This window comes from Leptinotarsa decemlineata, unplaced genomic scaffold (genome assembly GCF_025532065.1).
Source record: "Leptinotarsa decemlineata unplaced genomic scaffold, Ldec_3_MD MMD2_tig00003902_RagTag_RagTag, whole genome shotgun sequence".
In the NCBI taxonomy this organism is placed as follows: domain Eukaryota; kingdom Metazoa; phylum Arthropoda; class Insecta; order Coleoptera; family Chrysomelidae; genus Leptinotarsa; species Leptinotarsa decemlineata.
The window spans coordinates 1,477,579-1,499,973 of record NW_027412598.1 but is presented as its reverse complement, the minus strand read 5'-3'; the positions used below and the strand labels follow the sequence as shown (position 1 = coordinate 1,499,973).

At 30.8% G+C, this 22,395-nt stretch overlaps 2 protein-coding genes across 2 annotated transcripts in view; one reads left to right on the top strand and one right to left on the bottom strand.

Annotated features, from left to right (window-relative positions):
• The window catches only part of swm (Zinc finger protein swm), a 65,486-nt gene extending 53,976 nt beyond the window's left edge, over window positions 1-11,510 (bottom strand). Inside the window, exons 1-4 of the mRNA XM_074178502.1 lie at window positions 11,449-11,510; window positions 11,079-11,263; window positions 10,785-10,903; window positions 5,537-5,772 (exon numbers count right to left, since the gene is read on the bottom strand). Of these exons, the coding sequence (XP_074034603.1) occupies window positions 5,537-5,772; window positions 10,785-10,903; window positions 11,079-11,137 (414 nt within the window). The 5' untranslated portion in view covers window positions 11,138-11,263; window positions 11,449-11,510. The remainder of the gene's footprint in view (window positions 1-5,536; window positions 5,773-10,784; window positions 10,904-11,078; window positions 11,264-11,448) is intronic.
• Window positions 11,511-17,607: 6,097 nt separating this feature from the next.
• The window catches only part of Br140 (bromodomain-containing protein 140), a 95,732-nt gene continuing 90,944 nt past the window's right edge, over window positions 17,608-22,395 (top strand). The window contains exons 1-3 of the mRNA XM_074178501.1: window positions 17,608-17,946; window positions 20,518-20,718; window positions 20,784-20,917. Coding sequence (XP_074034602.1) covers window positions 17,748-17,946; window positions 20,518-20,718; window positions 20,784-20,917 — 534 coding nt within the window. The 5' untranslated portion in view covers window positions 17,608-17,747. The remainder of the gene's footprint in view (window positions 17,947-20,517; window positions 20,719-20,783; window positions 20,918-22,395) is intronic.

Here is a 22,395-nt window from a genome sequence, read left to right as displayed (position 1 = left end):
TTGACAGCAATCGATAATTTCCTTCTTTGAATGCGGCTTCAACTTGAAAAGGTACTGAACAAAACTCGAAGGACCAAAATGTTTGGGCAAATTACTTATTTTCGGCAAAATAAGATTCTATTTGACTTTTTGCTTTTTATTCAAAAACAAAAACTAACAATAATAATGGTAACTATATAAAACAATAAACAATATCAACTTCAATACTAGATGTGAAATTAATTCACAACAGTATTGTCAATATTGAATGAAGTCGCTCCAATAAAAACGGTCAAGATCTTTCGACATTATAAGGAATTCTGGAATGAGAAGGTGAGGCAAGCTACAAAAGAAAGGGAACTAAGTTACAAACAGTATACAATCAATAAAACAACGGATAACTGGGAGAAGTATAAACAAAAAAAAATATAGCAGTGAAAACAATTAGACAAGAAAAGAAGAACTATTTAGAGACAAAGATTGAATCAAATAAAAACAATTCTACTGAAATGTGGAATACACTGAAGACATTAATACCGAATAATATCAAAGAATACAATCCTACAACTATTGATTTGGGCAATGGTAAAATAATTTCTGATAGGACTTTGATACCAAATGGCCTGAACACATTTTATACCAAAAGTATAATAAATATAACTAATGCAATTGACAACAAATTTTCTCATACCTTTCCTATAACTGAAAGAATAACTGATAATAAATTGTCCAACTTTAGTCTTATCAATATGGTAGATCTAGAAAGAATTGTTCTTCAAAAAATAAAAGTAGTCCTGATGAAATTTGTGTAGAACTTCTGGAAAAGTGTTTCAGTGCCATTTGTAATCCATTGTTGAACATTATCAACAGTTCTTTAGAGAAAGGTGAAGTACCAACTGAACTAAAATTATCTGCTATTATACCTGTACCAAAAGGACCAAATACAATCCAAGCTATTCAATTGAGACCAATAAACATGATTAATGCTACAGGGCTGTATATGAATAGATAATGGATTATTTGGAGAGTAATAGGGTCCTTTGTGAGTATCAATCGGGTTTTCGGAGCAAACAGTTATGAAACTATGTTACAATGTGTTTTAACAGATTGGAAGAAAGGTGCGGAAATGGATCAGTATACTATTGCAGTATTTCTTGACCTTCAAAGGGCATTTGAAACTGTAGATAGATGCAGACTGATTAGAAAGATTGAAAGCGTAGATATTGATGGAATAGCACTAAACTGGATCATGAATTATCTGAACAATAGACAGCAAAGGTTGAAACTAGAGGAAATTTATTTGTATAAAATGCAAAATAATATAGGTGTACCCCAAGGGCCTATTTTGGGACCATTGTTATTCCTCATATATTTAAATAACATTGTAACCATAACAAAAGAATGTAGAATTCACTTATTTGCCAACGATACCCTACTGTACTTTAGTAGTGAAAGGGTGTATAGATATTGCTCTGCAAATCTGCTGTAGGTGAACGTAAATAAAACAAAATGGATGTTATTAGGGACACATAGAGATCATAATAATGAAAACCTACTTCTATGATTGAATGACAGTAATATGGAGAAGGTAAACAAATTCGTGTACTTGGGTGTAACTATTGACAGCAACTTAAAATTCAAGGAACATGCTAATCAAGTTATCAAAACAATAGCTTACAAAATCAACTATTTAAGAAGATGTTCCCCATATATGAGCCAGTGGTATAAAATATTAGTATACAACACCATAATCCTTCCACATTTGAATTATTGTTCTACCATTCTGTTTTTTGTCAATCAAAATGAAATAAACACAGACTACAAAAGATGCAGAATCGTGCTATGCGAATAATCTTACAATGTTCGAGGATAACACCCATAGCAAATATGTTGCAAAATCTTCAATGGCTACCAGTGAAGAAACTCTTCGAGTACCAAACACTAATTTTTATTTTTAAAATCAAAATTTGATATTCTCCTGTATATCTACAGAACAAATTAACTTATGTGGCTGAAATACATGGGCATAATACTAGAAACAGAAGCAATATAAAAGTTAAAATATAAAAAAAATAGTACACATAATTCTTTGTTTTTTAAAGGAGTAGATTGTTTTAATGACCTCCCATAAGAAATTAAAGATAGTGGTTCGATAAATATATTCAAAAGACAATTGAAGGATTTCTTAATGAAAATATAGTATATTCCTATGCATGACTTTCTTATGTAACTTTTTATTTATACATATGTATTTTTAATCAGAATGTTTATGTTTTAACATGTTGATATTATTTTATTCATAATGTGACAATGTATTTACTATTGTAAACGAATTAGTTTCTCAAATAAATCAGAATGAAGATGAGAAGCCTACTGCGATCCGTGAAAGTAACAAAGACAAGTCCGTAGAATAATTGAAAAATGAAAATGAGTAGTTGCTTTAGAGAATATTATCCAAAAAGGATAAAAAATATAAAATTTTGCATTTAAATAAATTGCCAATAAAAACCTTTTGTTTGGACAGGCAAGAGTATTAGTGAGGGTTCGCTCAAAGAAAATATAGTAAACAATGAGTTATCTGAATCAGAAGAGGGATTTACAGAAGTGAAGTCAAAGAGACACACGAAATTTGAAAAAAAAGCAACCAGACAATTAGGACAAGCTGAAGATGGAAACAACTATGGCTTTGTGGGAGTACAACAAAGAGTATGGATGTATATATATATATATATATATATATATATATATATATATATATATATATATATATATATATATATATATACAGGGTGTTACCAGAAGCAGTAGTTAAACACCTTACAAGTTATTTGAAAAACAGACTAGTAGTAGTAGACTTTGTTTTAGGAATCCTAGGAAAAGATGAAAAGTTTGTGAAAGAACTGCAATCAATTATTCTAAATAATGGTAGCAACTGATTTCACACATAGAGGGGAATTGTTCAAACCCTATCTCTGGCCCAAAGGAGATGGTTATCGCAGGTTTGATTTAAGAAGATACAATAAATATCAACAAAAAGAATCTCTTGAAAGCTTTTTTTTTAATAAATGACCAGGTATCAAAAATCATGATAGAAGTGTACGAAATAACCATAACTTCGCTAGGATAAACCTAATACATCAAAATATGCAATCATTGGGAAACAGTGTTGAGAAAATTGAATTTTAACTTAGAGATAATCCGAATTGTGGTTTTATATGCGGCACAGAGCACTAGAAACCACAAATTGAACTTGAAAACATAGAAATAAATATTTTTAAGTTAGCCTCATCCTTTTGTAGAGAGGAAAATAAACATGGAGATTCGGCCATTTATTGCAAAAAAGGCATAAAGTGCAAATCATTGAAAGATATAGTAAATATTTCAACAAATGGTTATTTCGAGTGCTCAGCAGTGGAAGTTGTCTCACCTGAAATGAACATAATTGTTGTTTCTCTGTATAGACCACCTGATGGTTCATTATTTGATTTTTTTGACAATTTTGAACGATTGCTACCCAAACTTAATGATAGTAATATCCTATTTATCGGTGGATACTTTAATATAGAAGGAGAATAACATAAAATCAGATTTGTGAACACTAACTCAGTGTTTTGATATTCACAAAACAATAAATGACTACACACGTATAACTCCAATTACTAAGAGTTGTATAGACAATATCCTTACAAATTATGCAGGAACTTACGAGGCAAAAGTTACATTCACATTTCTGATCACAAAGCTCAAATATTAACGAGGGAAATGCCAAATGAAAAGACACATTATTATATTTTTGGGAAAGAAAGTTTTTGGCTTTCTACTACTCCATCTTGATACAAAAAAAGGATGAGGGAATCTTCCAAAAAAAGGAAGGAAGTAATCAATTTGAAAATAAGTAACTCTATACATGGATGTGTAGATCATGCAAAGAAGTAACTTTCAGACACAAACTGAAAGAAAGTCCTCCTGAAACAGCTACTTTCATATAAACATTGAAGACGAAAGAAAAAAATTCTAATTACTTATTTTCAAATTGATTAATTCCTTCCTTTCTTTGGAAGATTCCCTCATCCTTTTTTTGTATCAAGATGGAGTAGTAGAAATCCAAAAACTTTCTTTCCCAAAAATTAATCACTCCTGAAAATATAACCCCTTCAATTCAAACATTATGATACTTTTAAAATAATTTTCTGTAATGACAAGATAATCGAATTCAGTAATTTCCATTATGTTCTTTGTAGACTAAACTCAAGTCCTGTAAAATAACATCTTCTTCCAGTATAACCACAGAAAATCGACTACAACACATAATGGTTATACTGGACGAAAAAGTTATTTTACAGGACTTGAGTTTAGTCTACGAAGAACATGAGGGAAATTACCTGGAACCAGAAGAGTATGCCATTATGTTCAATAACATGCCATATAAAGTATTGAATATCATGCATTTTAACATAAGAAGTATAAGAAAAATCTTCAATGAATTCTTAGCGGTGTATGAAACATACGCATTACACAGTTGTGACCTTTTGTCCTTTGTGACCTTCAGTGGATATAATACTGCAAAAATAAATAACCTTTTATGTTTTACAGTCTGACTATGCACAACATGCAACCAACATATTATATGCAACCTTTAACAATCATTTGGAGACAAGTAAGAAGAAATTCAAGAAAAACACCAGTGAATTTAATGAAATTAAACCTTGGATAACAGTTGGTTTATTATAATCAATATAACATAGAAACCAAATGAAAAAAGTCTCAATCATAGACACTCGCCTATTTTAGAATTAGAGTATAAACGTTATAGAAATTATTTAAATAAACTTCTGAATCAGACAAAAAAATGTTAGTATCTTAATTAAATTCCGTTGTAACAAGAAAAAATAATTTCATGCTCCCTATACACAGGTTAACTATAACTGAAAAAACTCCTCATTATATGCCAATGAAGCTGTATACTAAATTGACTAATCGAATCAAGGATTCGAAAAAAATGCTTATAGATTTAGAATTATATTTATATTTATTTATATATTTAGAATTATAAAAATGTATATAGATTCACATAAATTTTGTTTTTTTTTTGACATCATTTCATTCTGTTGTCTGTGTACTAGCTGTAATATTCGGCATATTTTTGACATAACAATTATTATTATTATTTTTGAGTTTTGAGTCACTTAAGGGGGAGTCTTCAGAACCAGAAGCTGCAATAGATCTTACAGTTCTTTCCTGAATGACAAATACTCCTCTTTCGAAGTGTGTAAACTTTCATGACCTGACGTTTCATCTTTTACTGTGATAGACATTAATCAAAGGTGATAAGGCAACAGCTAAATTGCTCAGGTTGTTCTCATAGCAGACACTATGTTATTGGAATTTGCCTCCGGTTTTATTCCATTGGTGGTGTGCATGGGTTCACATCAAATCGAAAGAAAATAATCCATAGAGGATTCAAAATGCGGCCACTCAACAGAAGACACAAAAGATGTTTTTTTGCAAAACTCACAAAGGAAATTTAAACATTGGCCAATGACCAATGAAAACTTACTGTATCTGAGTGCTTTCGAAGTTCTTTATCTCTCTTTAGTTCCAAGTCCTTCTTTGACTCACCATTCACAGCATCATTTAGATTTGGTAATTCACTGGGCTGTACAATTATTTTGGATTCTTTGCATATTTTAGCCAAATTTGGGTTGGGTGGATTTGTGTTTGGTATCACTGATTCATTCACATATTCTTTCGTTTCCAAGGTTTGGAATACCAGATCTACAAATGATTCTGTTTCTGTAATAGAAAATAAAATGTATTAGTGGTAGTCAAACATTAGTTACGAAGTGGAAAAAAGTAGATGTTTCAGAAAGTGTTTGCTAGCCTAGATAGAGGTAATAAAACTTTATAGATATTTTGATAGACATAAGTAAGGCTTTTCATGTGGTAGGCCACAAAATACTCCTCTATGAATCAGAGACATATGGTAGGTCTAAAGGGAATACATTAGCAATACTTTGAGAATAATTTAAACAACCAGACTATTTTGAAATTGATAATCAAGTTTTGCTTAGACTACATGTTACAATATATGTCCCCCATGAATCTATATTGGAGGTGCAAACTTCTGAATATGTCATAGATTGATAGCATAATTGCATTATCGTGTGTTAATATTTCAATATTACTGGAGTTCTTTCCCCAATACCAAACCGTTATTTTAACACCTCAACACGTATTTTCATCACCAAGTGATCATCTTCAAGATAAAGATCAAACTAGTTTGATCTTCATCTTGTCTAGGTGTTAAAATAAAGGTTTGGTGTTGGGAAAAAATCTCCAGTAATATTTATCTCCTATTTTGAGTGGAATGATTGGAAAAGTGTTTTCCGGCACTTTTCCGAAAACTGTCTCAAACTTTCCAACCGAATATCCTCAAAACCATAGAAGACATAAAAAATTTCGAATTAGAGAGTGATGCGCAATAATGAATTGTACAACTTCGATAATACGGAAGATAACCCAAAAGGTCTGTTAAGGCCAAGGGTTCCAAATAATTGAGTTTCCAATCTTTGCTTGCATAGTGCAAAATTTCCATATCCTTTATTTGTGGTTGCCTTCCAAAGAATGGTTTGAAAACGTCGAATCAGTTTTACCTAGTCTGAAGGACATTTTATGTTCAGCATACCGTTTTGAGAAATTTTGGCTACATTGTCCCACATAAACATTATTACACTCAAGCTTATAAACTTCAGATTTCTCCATCTTGTTCACTTTAACTTTGGCATTAAAAAGGAAATTAGATAACCTGGCATGTGGTCTGAATGCCACTTCCACATTGTTTTTTTCTGAAAAAACCTTCAATTGTCTGTTCTTTTATCAAAATATATTAAGAGTTACAAATTTCTTATTTCTGATCAAACAATCAGAAATCAAGGATGGGGTTGCTAAAAAGAGAAAAATATTTATTATTAATTTTATGACAAAAACTCATTCTTATAAAACATTTGCATCTTTTGGAAATGAGATTGACATAAAAAAAATCAAATCTGAGATTGGATGTTCAGGGTGTTATAAAACATTATACAGCGTGAAAATGTTTCATGGGAAAAATAGGTAGCATTATTATTTTACACAAACTTTTGTAAAATGATGAATGATGTTTATAATCTAAAATAAGGTATAAATCCAAATTTTCAGACCAAAATTCCAATTTTTATATTTAGATTAATCATATAATTTTTGCGATTATTTGCAGCATTTCACAAAAAAATTAAAAAAATCGAAACCAAATTGAAATATTTTCAATAAACTGTGTCATTTGAATTATTTAGAATAGAATAGAATAGAAATTTATTCATCATTAAAAGATTTTATACATGTGGTACATACAGTATAAAACTTTATCAGACTAGTCAGAACCGAACATAAAGCAATTGTGCTTATCTATAGTTAGTGTATATATACATGTTATTAGAAGTTAAGTAGACATAATAAAAAGATGCAAGAACAGTGACAGATAATATATGCAAGTAGCATGACAAGTACAATCAAATATGCTAGTGACAAACTTGTACACAAACTTGTACCACATACATGTGGTACATACAGTATAAAACTTTATCAGACTAGTCAGAACCAAACATAAAGCAATTGTGTTTATCTATAGTTAGTGTATATATACATGTTATTAGAAGTTAAGTAGACATAATAAAAAGATGCAAGAACAGTGACAGTTAATATATGCAAGTAGCATGACAAGTACAATCAAATATGCTAGTGACAAACTTGTAGTGAAATATTTCAAACCAAATATTCAAATTGAAAGATTTATGTCTCTCAAAAGTTAACCACAACATCACGAACAGTAATCACGCAGTGTCATATCAGGAGAACAAGCTCTCCACTCTTTTGCACACCTCGTCTACCAAACCATCTTTGAAGAAAAAGTCCATTCAGATACGGACGAACTTCAATAGAGAAATGTGGTAAAACACCATCTTGATGATACTAGGTAATGTATTTATTTCATTTGGATGTCATTTTCTAGAAATAGTCTTTTCAGCTGTGGAACGAAACAATTATGTTCAACTTATTTCATAACGAGAAATATTTAATAAATAGTGATAATATGAAAAAGGAAATCTTAACGCTTCATCATGATGATCCTGAATTAGGAGGACACAATGGTTACTACAAAACGTATTGTAAAATTACAAAAGATTTTTTGGGAAAGGTATGAGTAAAGATATAAAGTATTACATTAAAACTTGGTGAAACTTTCCAACATGTTAAATTCAAATATCTGCCAAAACCAAATTATCTTCACTTATTAATAAGTTCTAACGATAACTTCCAAACCATACATATTGATTTTGCAGAGTTGAGTAAAAAGTCCGATATCAATAGAACAAAATGATTCGTAATTTTAATCTATAAAGCAACAAGATTTGTTAATGGTAAGGCTCTGAAGAAAAGTGGTGAAGCTTTGAAGAATTATTTCATGAGTCTTCCTTTCAAAGATTAGGTGAAAAATATTGTGACACATTGTGGCTGAAATATTCCATGAAAGGGCTGAGGCCGCAGGAATCAATTTAATTTATACAACTCCTTATCATCCTGGAGGAAATGGTTTAGTAGAAAGAACAATTTACTGATATCAATATATTTATGAAATGTTATCTGAATAACAGATGAGGTTGGAAAAATAATTTAGAAGCTGCAATTCGTCATCATAATTATTCACATAATGAATATCTAGGCTGCTCATCAAATTTCAAACTATATGGCAAAGGAACGGAACTGAAAGCTGACAGGAAATAAGGTTTAAAAATAGAAATAAATGAAAAACCAAAATCGTCCAAAGAACAAATGAAATACAAAATAAGGGTTCAAGTACAAGCTAATAAAGGAAGAAAATTAAGACCACCAGCATCAAGAGTCGGGGATTGGATTCTGACAAGGAATACTTATTGGAAAATAATTTGTGACAAAAAGATCTTCTGAAGTTACAGGTGTCAAATATATTGGCGAAGTTTTAGCCTACGTTCATTTCAATCCAGATAATTCAAAGACTGAAACAGCCCATATATCGATAATGCAACAATTTCATCACAGGAATGATGATTTCTTGGGATGGGGGATGTGTAGTAGAATGACCATCTGGTGATATTGATTATATCCCCTATATATGGTATTTTGAGATATCCTAGGAGGTGATTGTTAATAAAGTAGAATTCTATATGAAAAGTAAGAAATGTAATAACTGGAGAAATATCTCGTTATTTCTTTACATTCATTATATATTTCGTGTACATTATTTGACCAATTCAATATAAAAACAGATTTCCTAAGACAACATCCAACCACCTGGCCTCAAAATAATGACTTCCAAGGATTGAAAATTGTCAAAACATTAAAAGTATTTAATGATACAGCTGAGCGTAGTGTTGAATTATTAACTGACTTTAACAACCTTCTGACAAAAGATGAAGACCGAATGCAATATGTCCTGCAAGTTGTAAGCAAATGATGAGTATTATATCCTGACATTTCAAAAACTACTTCAACAAAAGCTCTAGAATAAATTAGATAAATATGTAAAATTATCAACTCATGTAGGTACTACGTCTGTATATTTTCTGTATCTGTTTTGTATGTATTATATAGCTAATTTTTATATTTTAAAATAAAAAATGTCATTAGACTCATCAGTATTACTTGATTTTTATTATATTTCTTCTTTAAACTCAAAAATATACCAAAAAAAGCAAAATTTACCACCTAATAACAAAATATACGAAGTATGCTCCTTGTGGTATCAGGTCACGTTGTAACTTGGCTGTTGTGACTCGGTTTGACTTAAAATAACAACAATTATGTATAGAATATAAATTTTGAAGGACAATATTAGCTTTCTTTTGAGATTTTAAACAGGTTTTGATCATTTTTTGTTCTGAGTTATAGCTCTATACGTCAACTTTTTAGACAAAAATTTGTATTTTTTTTAAACTTTGAGCGACGAGCAGCACGGGTTAGGTTAGGTTAGGTTAGGCTTTTAATCGAGCTCAAATTTTGGCTACCTCAATTTCTGGAAAGGGGAAACGTTTTGTTGGATCCAAAGAACATAATTCCAAATTCGATTTTTTGCGATCACCCTATTGTTTAATGAAAAAACCTTGGAATTGTTTTAATAAGAGTCAGCGAGATGAAACATTGCATTCATAAGATAATACCACTGATTAGATTTTTGGTAAGTTGATTGAGCGCTGACTGATTTAAGAACATGAATAAAACACTTTTGGGATTTGGTATTCTTTCACCGACTTTGTTCATGTCAACAGCAAATACGGCATTACAGTACACGGGCCCTGGTTGAATGTTGTATGGTACATTAGAATGGATTGAAGGTTGTCTCTCCCACCTCCCTCAAGGCGTCTCGTCAACAGTTTCAATATCTTCAAAAATAGGAATGAAACTATTTCTATCATCATTAAATAAATTATTTTCAATCCTTTTTTCAAACAGATCAAAACTGTCAGAATAAATGTATTTGTACAAATTGTTTGCTTATAGGCACATATATTTTATTAAAATGAATTATAACATATAAGTTCTTTACCTACCTCTGCACCTTGTTGAAATGATCAAGCTCAATTGATAATTAAAATATATCAACAGCCTCACTCAATTTAACTTTCATAGAGTTTTTTATCAAATCTTATTCTCAACTTGAAATAATTAACTTCATGTTGCATATATAATTTGTCATATAACACAGGAGTGCAAATTATAAATAGAACACTAACCTCCTTCGAGAAAAACGTCAAGCTGTCCAACCATACTTTTCCTAAGTTCGTCTTCAGATTTGTCCTTTTTTATAAGTGCCAAAACATACTTCGCTAGAGCTGCTGGATCAGCATCGCACCTGATCAAAAATAAATATATTACAGAAGTTAGGTTACCTATCGAAAATATTCAAAATAATCTCTAATTTGTTTTAGAATTAAGTAGTGTTAATAGGTGATGTAACACTATTAGTGGTAGCTATATTCTTGTTTATAAAAATTTAATAAAAATAACAGAAATAGGGGTCAACTTACATCGGCTTCAGCACAGCTGTTAACCAAGTTTTAAATGCATCCACATGATCAACAATCATTTTGATTTACTATAGAATTGAACAATTATTAAAAATATAACAATTTTGTGATTAAACTATATTTCCCACGTATAATTCACTTTCACACAGTAAACTCCACGGCCTCACGCCAAGATTTCTAGAAAACTGAAAACTAATGAAATACCAACTTTCCAACACTGACTACCAACCAAAAGCACTTAGCCGGTGTTGCATGAGGGCTAAAAAAAAATCCATAGTGATAGAAAGTAATAGGTTTTTAAAGTATCAAAGGGCCCACCGCAGGCTAAATTTTTTCAGAAATCCGTTACTTTTTGCCAAATATTTATTACTTTTTAGGTTCAATCGACTATATCCAGATTTATTTTGAAGTACACTGTCACAGAGGAAAGAATTTACGATTTACAGAGGACAGAGACAACCATCTGCAGAGGAGCAGATTAGACAAGGATAAACTCTCACGCCGAGTTAAATGACACCACAAACTGCAGTTTGAGGAGTGCCTAGAAAATGACAGTACTACCAACTATCGAAAGCGCTCGCAGATAATTAATAGAAGATATAAAGCTTCAATCCTTTTTGTAGAATTTAATATTGAAATATATATATATATATATATTTCATATATATATATATATATATATATATATATATATATATATATATATATATATATATATATATATATATATATATATATATATGATGAGCTGTTTTCTCGGGTTTCGCTCCGTGTTCTGTGTATTTTCTCCGTATGGGAGAATCTTCGAGTTAATTGAACTGAACTGGTTTTTCCGGGTATTTGATCCGTGTATGTGATATTATCTTTAATTTCACCAACGTTTCGACAAAATCTCAATTGTCATTATCTAGGTGTGCTGTTACGTGTTTGTACTTGTTCCTCGATAAGTGATTTTTGAATGTTAAATTTATGGATGTTTAAGTTTTCCCAAATGTCCATGCGGTTTCCCTTATTGACTTGTTTAATGAGTTTTATGTACTCTGGTGGGGGAAAGTTATATTTGTTTTGTATGGCGTGTGTTGCGAGGTTTGATTTATATGCTATTGGATTTATGTATGACTTTTTGTGCTCATTGTACCTTTGGATCAGTTTTTTCTTGGTTTGGCCTATATACAATATGTTGCAGTCCGAGCATTATATACTGTATATCCCGTTTTGGTTTTTATCTTCTTTTTCATAGCTGTTTATTTTTTGCGTTATTTTCGTGTTTGGCTTATATGTGATGTTGATGTTCAATGGCTTGAAGATGTTTGTTAGTTTTTTGGTTTGGTGTCCTACGTTTACAGGGTAAGGGAAAAGTTTCCAACCTGATAAAAATGAAGATGACTATCGACATATTGTCTTCAATCGAGAACCGCCTGCCCGGTATTGACGGTATATATATATATATATATATATATATATATATATATATATATATATATATATATATATACAGGGTGTCCCTGGACTTCCTCTTTTCCTCTCGGGAATGTATAGATGGGGTCAAAATATCACCAGTACTTCATATAACTTTTTTTCCTAAAATCTTTCGTTACCAAGTAACGGGCCCTCGAAGTTACAAAATGAAAAATGTTTTTCTTTGATAACTTTTCAAGTGAATATTCAAAATCATCCAAATTTTGGTAATTGACTAAACAAATGAATTCCTTCGATGAGCTTTCATGCAGGAGTCAGTTGTTTTGCTACAAAGTCAGGAACGGACTACCCCCGATGGTCCACACCCCAAAACTTTGAAATGACAGATATTTTTCAATATTTTTCAACAAATTAAGGTTACTTGGACAATTTTATGAATAAAAGTACTCGTGTGGAAAGTCGATCGAAGCAACGAGTCTTGATAAAAATGTAGTTTCACTCGACGACATCAAACCCGCTCGTCCACCATTATTTGAAATGAATAATTATCAGAGCAGAAATAATAATGATAACGTTAATTCAACAACATTTATCCTGAGATGTCTACCATTATTCGAAAATATTAGTTTTTAAGGAAAATGGAAATGATAGGTAAAATGTTCATAACGAATTTTTATAATGCAAACACGTTTAACTAACAAAACTCAAAAGCAAACAGAAATGAAAAATCCGCTACAGAAACTGCTCGATATGACCACCTTCTCTCTCTATACATTTTCTTAGACTGCGAAGACACCCTCTCTGTACTTGAAATAGCATTCCAGGGTCGTTTCGTATGGCTTCACAATGTAATGTTATTCTATTCAACAATGCATCTCTTGTGTGAATAGGTGTAGCGTAAACAAGGCTTTTTAGATGCCCCCACAGAAAGAAATCCAATGGATTTAAATCCGGAGACCGCGATGGCCATGAATATGGCCCACCTCTACCAATCCATCTATTGTGGAAAATATGGTTCAGATGGTCAAGCACAATCAAACTAAAATGAGGAGGAGCGCCATCATGCATAAACCACATATCTCTTCGGGTTTGCTATGGAACATGTTCCAAAAGTCCATTCAAATCGGTCTGAATGAACTCCAAATAACGTTCTCCATTCAATCGGTCCTGTAGAACGAATGGTTCTATAAGATGGTTTCCTATGATACCAGCCCAAACATTCACGTTGAATTTCCGTTGGTGTTTGGTTTGCAATATCCCATGGGGATTTTCTTCGGCCCATATATGGAGATTATGAGAGTTGATAACTCCATCTCTACTGAAACCTGCTTCATCAGTGAATAAAACTCGATTAATAAAAGTCATATCCTCTCTGCGCCTATCCATGAACCAATTGGCATATTCCAGTCGTGCTGGAAAATCTTGAGGTGTCATGGCATGTACCTTCTGGATGTGAAATGGGTGGAGCAGTTGTTCCCTAATTATTCTATGAATAGTGGACTTGGATGTATGGAACTGTTCTGATAGATTTCTGATGCTCATTGAAGGATCATCAGCGACGGCTTCCAAAATATTTTCCTCCAATACAACGGTACGTACAGTCCTAGGAGCGCCCTCACCACCACGTTTTGGCAAAACTGTACCTACAATAATATCGAAATAAAACAACGTGCTCAAATTAATTATCAATTATTACATACCTGTCTCCCTCAAGCTGCGATCGACACGCTCGAATGTTTCTCTTGACGGTACCGGTCGATTGGGAAAATGCTCGGAATACAGACGACGAGCTTCTGCAGCATTACAAAATGCTCGTCCATAAAATACATGCATATCTACATATTCATTGAATGTAAACTGTTCGGCCATATCAAAAAAATTCAAAATATCCTATAGAATATTGACAATACAATGATAGTCATATGACAACGCACCACTCAACAAAACAAAATCGCATTCCAGTTTCTCATTTTTTATCAAAACTTTCTAAAAGGTTTTTTTGTCAACATCTGTGAAAGAAATGGAACATAATTATTGCCCCGGATATTTTTCACCTGATCATGTGCAGCCGTTTCTGTAGTTCATTCGTTTGCTTTTTATTAGTATAGTTAATATTTTTTCCGATGTGCGTTTTTTCAGCTAAATTTAGATTCGTGTTAAAGAATTTCTCCCATAAAATTATAATTATCAGTGAAACTCCTCAACAGTTTAGCTGTGAAGAAGAATTTGAAACATTCGAATGTTGAGTTTCATGAGATTCAGATAACTGATCAACACGAAACGTGATTATTCCACACGTATTATGTACATACAAAATATGGAATGAATTCGATATTTCATAGTAGAGTAGCTTGTTAGTTTAAAAACACCACGAATCTACAGAACTTGATATTTCTTTTGAAAAAATATCTGCTATCACAATTGTGACTTAAACTTCCCTATAGGTACTGTACTTTTTGTTTACGACTTCATTTTAGCATAATTTGTATTATTCCTGTTATAAATGTTGTTGAATTAACGTTATCATTATTATTTCTGCTTTGATAATTATTCATTTCAAATAATGGTGGACGAGCGGGTTTGATGTCGTCGAGTAGAACTACATTTTTATCAAGACTCGTTGCTCCGATCGACTTTCCACACGAGTACTTTTATTCATAAAATTGTCCAAGTAACCTTATTTTGTTGAAAAATATCTGTCATTTCAAAGTTTTGGGGTGTGGACCAACGGGGGTAGTCCCTTCCTGACTTTGTAGCAAAACAACTGACTCCTGCATGAAAGCTCATCGACGAAATTCATTTGTTTAGTCAATTACCAAAATTTGGATGATTTTGAATATTCACTTGAAAAGTTATCAAAGAAAAACATTTTTCATTTTGTAACTTCGAGGGCTCGTAACTTGATATATATACATATATATATATATATATATATATATATATATATATATATATATATATATATATATATATATATATATATATATACGTAGAGATATGCAGCATATGGAAACTCACAATCAAGCGGAAACCGGCCAACTCCCGGCAAACGGTTATCTCCCGCAAAACCGGTGAAGCCGAGAGAGGGAATAGGCGATAGGGGATAAAAACAATTGAAATATCGTGAAGTAACTTGGCTTGAAATCTTTCAATTTTTATTTCATTTTTTTGTTTAATTGTTCCATTTTCAATTTATTGCTTGTAATTTATTTTATTTTAATCTCATTTCAGGGTTTTTTCATTTTATTTTCAATTGTATTCGTTCTATCAGGAATTTAAAATCATATTATATCATATTAGACAATGGAAGTCTGAACTAATGAAATTCAATAATTTTTTTATTGCCTATTCTGAAGAAAAAAATATTTGTATTAGTTTTCAATGACATTATTCATTCAGAATGTTTTGTTTTTCATCGGAAATATATTCCTAATGTTTCTATTTGAGAGGATGTACCCACGTTGTTGTTAGTAATTTTTGCTTACATTCAAAATTGAAAGTATTATCTACTGATTTTTTCAATTGATTGCCTGAGTATATAGTTTTCAAAAAGGTGAAACATCCTTTTTCACCTTTTTCATTTATTCATCTTCAATCCGATCTTTTATTGGTCGAAGTCATTTGACTTTTCTTTTATGGTTTTTATGATACAAAATTAAATATAAATTCCTGAATCTTCATCATAGATACTAATATATTGGTTTTAATAATCCACAGCAAAATGAATTCGTCGCATTAGCATCACTTTTCTATTCTTTACATTTACATTGCATCATAAATGAAACTAGTTTTTCACATTGATTAGACTCTCAACTTTTCTTATTGATGTGTTTCACAAACTAGGTATAACTTTGTTTCCAAAATATATAAACAAAAAACAGTGTATCTGAAGAATTATGATTCAACCTGAGAACCTTACCATACATTTGAAGGGACGAGGTCACCGGAGCGGCAAAGGAAATACATATTAATAAATATAACTATAACTAGCCACAGTCTGTAAAAAAAGTGCATGTTTTTATATGCAAACCATTTGGAATTATAAACGCTGTCGGCACCGCTACCAGATTTCGTAGTCATTGTTTTTTGCCTTTCTCTGCTATGTTTTTGATACCGGTGATTTTAATACCACCATTAAAAAAAAACCGATGAAAACTGTCCATGAATTCCTAGAAAATGCCAACTTTTCAACAATGAATATAACTGCTAATCTAAATCTATAAAACGGCGAAATGCTGCAGGGGGCTTGAAATTAGTTGTAACTGGAGTTTAGACTTTAGTTTTTAGTTTAACCAAACCTATTTTTTCGATCTCTTATCAATTCTTCTTCTTATTTTTTTGCCTATTACTCATTTCTTATAATTAGCTCTCTATTACTAAGTTCCGTTTTGGAACAAATAAATAAATATATTCAACAAACTTTTCTCGTTAGTCATCTCTTACTACTATCGTCTGTTACTATTTAATTTGTCAATTCGCTTTCTGTATTTTTTTTGAATTTTTCCACAAGTTTGGATATTTATCTGCCTAAACCAAATGTTCTTCTATGGACACAGATTAAATAATCTGTGCTATGGACAAAAGCCAAAACTTTTTATGAATAACCAAACAGTGGCAACACTGACAATTAGAGATGTGGTGTGACAGGATTTTTAAGGACTGTGACTAACCGTGACTGCTCCGGTAAAGTCACAGCTCAAAATCACTGTGATTTTCCGGAGTCGTGATTGATGACGGCGTCGGACTGATTCGTTGACAAGTGTGACAACGATCGGCACAAGAGTGGGAGCCTAGACCTAGATATAGTGTTGCCACATCTACCAACTTTTAGGTAGATCTACCAACTTTGCCCTCAGTCTACCTGTCTACCAACCTAAGCCTCAAATCTACCTATTTTTCAAAATTTTCTAATGTGTTTTTTTATTTTCTTATTTTCATAATTTTATGACACGTAAATGTAAATAATTGTATTTATGAATAAATGAATTACAAGTAAAAAAAAAGTTTCAACGCCATTATTGAAAACATTTTCTTTCTTACTGAAGGATGAGGTGGTATGGCTTTGTGACTTAGCTCAACGGCGAATAAAAACACTTACGATTGACAGTTGACGAGTGACAATAGACAATAGTAGAAAATCATGATATGATGCATAATTCGAATGTAAACAATTATTAGAAATTTTATTTTATAAATACTCAAGTATCAAGATTAATCGCAGTTAGAAAAGCAGAACTATACCCAAATAATATGGGAATAGACTTCGATATTCTTGAACACTGCAGAAAAGTAAGGGCTGATCATGGACCTCCTTATACATGTCCTATTCAGAAGTGTGCAAGATCATATAAATCAGTTTGTGGATTACAATATCACTTGAAAAGTTTTGATCATGATAATCCAACACCATTACCACCAGTGACTACGAATTCTCCAAGGAACAAAAAAGGTGTGTAATTTTTAATGAAAGTTTGACACTTTTGAATAATGAATAATTGATACTTGGAAAACCTTCGGCTTTCTATTTTTTCTCTAATCTAAAAAAAATAAATAAATAGAATTCTGAAAAAGATAAGAAAAAAATACATAGTTATTGAAACATATCATTCATGGAAACTATAGAAATAAAATTCCACATACAAGAATCATTTTCATTATAATATTAGACCCTGAGTTTTGGAAGAAAACATTCCTTTTGTGAATTTTAGTAGTAGCATATGCAAGGGATACTTCTACACTGTCAGTTTGAAATACTATCAATTATATAACAGAATGCATTCATACAAACTTGAAATTGTATATGGTTACTTTGACAGAATGGATTTGCTTCAAAAAGTGTCGAAAACATACAGAATACTTTAGATTAATTCTTTGGAGATTTTTTTTTGAAAACTTCCAATAAATCTATTAACTCACTGTCAATCTTGACATTTTCATATAGGGTAATCAAAAAATAATAAAATTTGATTGCAACTACAAAAAAGATGTATCGCCACAATACTCTCCCCTCAATGTCATCTGCTCCTCATTCATTAATGAGAAAGAAGGTTTAGGTCCCAAATAATATTTATTAGGTTTTTTTATTAACTAATGAATTTTATTTTTCATTGTTCAAAAAGAAATATAATTTCATATGGTACTTATTTGCTCATTATTATTATTCTGTGCTCGCTGTTACACAATTTTTTTTGATAAGCTGTAATTCTTTGTTCTAGAGTAGGCGGCATTTTCTTGAGCCATGCTAGTTATATGAATTTGTCCAACATCTAGCCTGGTGCCAATTCTATATTTCACTATATAGTTTACTTGATTTTTAATCACCTAGCGATAAAAAACAATTCAGAAACTAATTTTGTCATTTCGTCTTCTATGAAAATTTGATATATATTTATCAACTGCGATTTCAATAATTTGTAACATAGAAATTCTTCTCAAATTTGCCATCTTGTCTCAACGGCATCAAATAGGATTTTTTTTTAGAACAAAACAAGGACTACAGGAAAATCCTCGAAGTGCTCTAAGAGCAGTGCCTGTGCGAAAGTAGCAATTCACATAGGATTTGTTTGGATGTGTTTAAAAATGAATAATTCAAATTTTACATCAACGTAATTATCACCACAATACGAGAATCAAAAACCAGTTCCATGTGTCAATTGCGAAATTAAAAGTGACTTATTTTGGGCCAGAACACATTGATTAAAAAATTTACAATAATCTTCCTGAATGTGTGAAGGCTTGGAAGTAAATGTATACTTTTAAACAAATACTAAAAGCATATTTGTTAGAAAGTTGTTGTTATACACTAACAAAATCTTTCAATAATTCTCAGGTCTGTTCTTCTTTTACTATCGCCTCATTTCATTTTTACAATTAATTTTTATTATCTCTATCTTATTGTGTTGACAGTTCCCTATATTGTCTTTGTGGAAATAACATATTATTATTAAACCAAAGTTTGGTTTCATTTTTCCAAAATATTAGTAATCTTATGGAATTGGTTCTATTATATTGTTTCTCAATATCGTCAGGTTGATTATCCTGCAGAGTCGTTTCAGTAGGACTAGACATAGAAGTAGAGAAGAAGACTATATTTTGTAGTTTTCCGGAATATTCCTTAGTTGATTGTAAGCTTTAGTTCTTTCATATAATTTGAGTAAATAGACTTACATATTTTGCATACACACAATTGCATGCTGCATACCTTTATTATCCTATTTAAAAAGTTTTCACACAATGCAAAACTCTTTTGTCACCAAATAATCTTTTTCCTTTTAAATGATGCTTTCTATGATATTATTATTATTTGTTGGCAATATTGAAAAAACAAAGTCAAGTTATCTTGCCAAATTTCGTAAATTTTACTTAACTTTGCTTTAGCAGAACATATCTATTTGTTCGTTTCCGCAAATATTTGCATTTTATCAATATGGCCTTCTTTTAAATGACACACTTCACGAACTATAAATATGGAATCAATTATGGAAGGCATATTCCAAAAAAAAAAATTATGACATTTCTCACATCTGTTGCCCTTTGATTTTACAACATGTTATTCATTCTAATTTACTTTTGTAACACTACCAACGGAAACAATGAAAACTCATCTTGTAAAAGTGTCACTCATAAACAATTATGATGTAGTTTGCTGGAAAAGATACCATTTGAGGAAATTTTTCGAGAAATAAAATGGAAGTGGCGAATGAAAAAAGATCTGCAACATGTAGTTGTAAAAATGTTTTATTTTATAAGTTTTCATTAGAGAAAGTGAGTTTCTGAAATACTTAGTTGTTTTTTTAATACTTTTGATTGACTGCATTTTCAAAAGTAGACAATAGACTGGTGCACCAAGATTCAGATTCATGATCTGCGGACATAATTTTATAAGTTCAATGAATTTTTTTAGAATATTGTGAGCTGTTTGAATAAAAATTTTTCCGATATAGAGAGTTCTTTCATAAATAATATCTGATGTTATTTTTTTTATGAATGTAGCTGTGAATTTTGAAATGAAATATTTCAGGAAGAAATAGATTAACGAAAGTTAAGGTACCCCCAACACAACATGCTCCAGAACCTTTAACTTTTGAAGAAGCCCAAAAAATGGTACAGTTTGAAGTCAATGGAGTAGGTTGCAGGTGGAATATCAATGAACCCATAGATGTGATCTCAAAAGATGATTTTTCTGATGATGAAGTCACTGAAATAAAGCTTGAAGATCAAGGTGAATTAATTACTATTTTCTAGTTATATAATTGAAGAAAAAAAAATAATTATTTGTTTTTTTAGTCTCGCAACCTGTTACTCAACTTCCACAAGCTAGTTACAGAGAATTGGAAGATTATAATATATGCGATGCACCTTCAAGACCCAACGCATACATTCGATTTATCGAAAAAAGTACAGAAGAATTAGATGGAGAAGTAAGATAGTTTAATTTCCAAATAATTTCTCAACTGACTAAACCGAACTAAAATTCACAAAAAAAATCAAAATAATTTTTTAACCAAGATGGATAATGATATTGTTTTCTCAAAAGCACACAAATTTGCATCCTAAGATAAATGAATGAATATGAGAGCTTTTCTTTCTTTGTTTGGAAGTTTTACACATTTTTTTGTATGAAAATGGGGAAGTAGAAAGCTGAAACCTTTTTTTTCCAAAAAATAATCTCTCCTGAAAATATACCTCTTTCAATTTGAAGAAAAATAATATACTAAAATAGAAGAGTTTTGGCTGATCTGTATACCAAACTTTCACTTTTACTTCGTTCACCATACTGTGGCTATGAATGCTTCAATTGATTTATATTATGACATTTTTTTTTAAAGCAAAAGTAAGAGATAAAGTAAAAATAAGTTTGGTGTATAAAAGTACATATGTTTTGAGTTTATATAAAGATTATATTGGTTTATTATATTCTAGGATTATAAATTTAATCAAAATTTTATATTACCTAAAACAAAAGTATAGAAGAGCGACACTCTTAGTTTATCTAAACATTTTGTTTTTAATTTAACCTTTTCATACAATTAAATAAACCAAGAATTGTTCAGTAAGATTGGAATAATTCACCCATTTACAAAAATGGTGATTTGAATGTAATCAAGAATTACTCACCTTATCACATTGATATCTACTTTACCAAAAATATTCAAGAAATTTTCAAATACAGAATCGAAAAATAATTAAATAATTTTTTTCTCAGAAACCCTATATGGATTAAGAAAATATAAGTCCACACAGAATAAAATTTGTCACACTACTAAATAAATAATGTATATCAATTATTTGATGATAAATTATCAATTTTCTATGTATTCAAGTAACACTTTATTGTCAAATTTTCATTGGTCTGTTTTCTCAGGCATGTTCAACTTTGTTTTTCTTGATCTAGCCTTGTCTAGTTTTTTTATTTAGTTAAAGCTTTTGATACAGTCAGCCATTCATTACTTTTGGAACAATTACAAGCAATTGGATTTCGTGGAACCTGAATTCATTCTAATGGAAAGTCGTTTGCAAAATATAAATCAACAAGTTAAATTTATTAATATTTACAGTGAAGTCTGGAAACGGATTTCAAAAACAACAAGGGTTGGTTTAATATAGAAATAGATTTATTAGAAATAGATGTCCTAGTATACATAAATATTATACAAATATATCAGTTATTAAACAAAATACAAAAAAAAACTAAAATATATAAGACCTATAGAGTAGCATATAGTGTGTAAAACATAGCAGTAGTAAATGATGAAGAGATTAATAGAGAGAAAAGAGAGAAGAATGATGAACAACTCAATTGGAATAATATTGTGCCCGTAGATATTGACATAAGGAGCGTTTGAAGAGTTGGAGGGTGTTACTTTGTTTAATTTCATTAGGAAGCTTGTTATAGTCA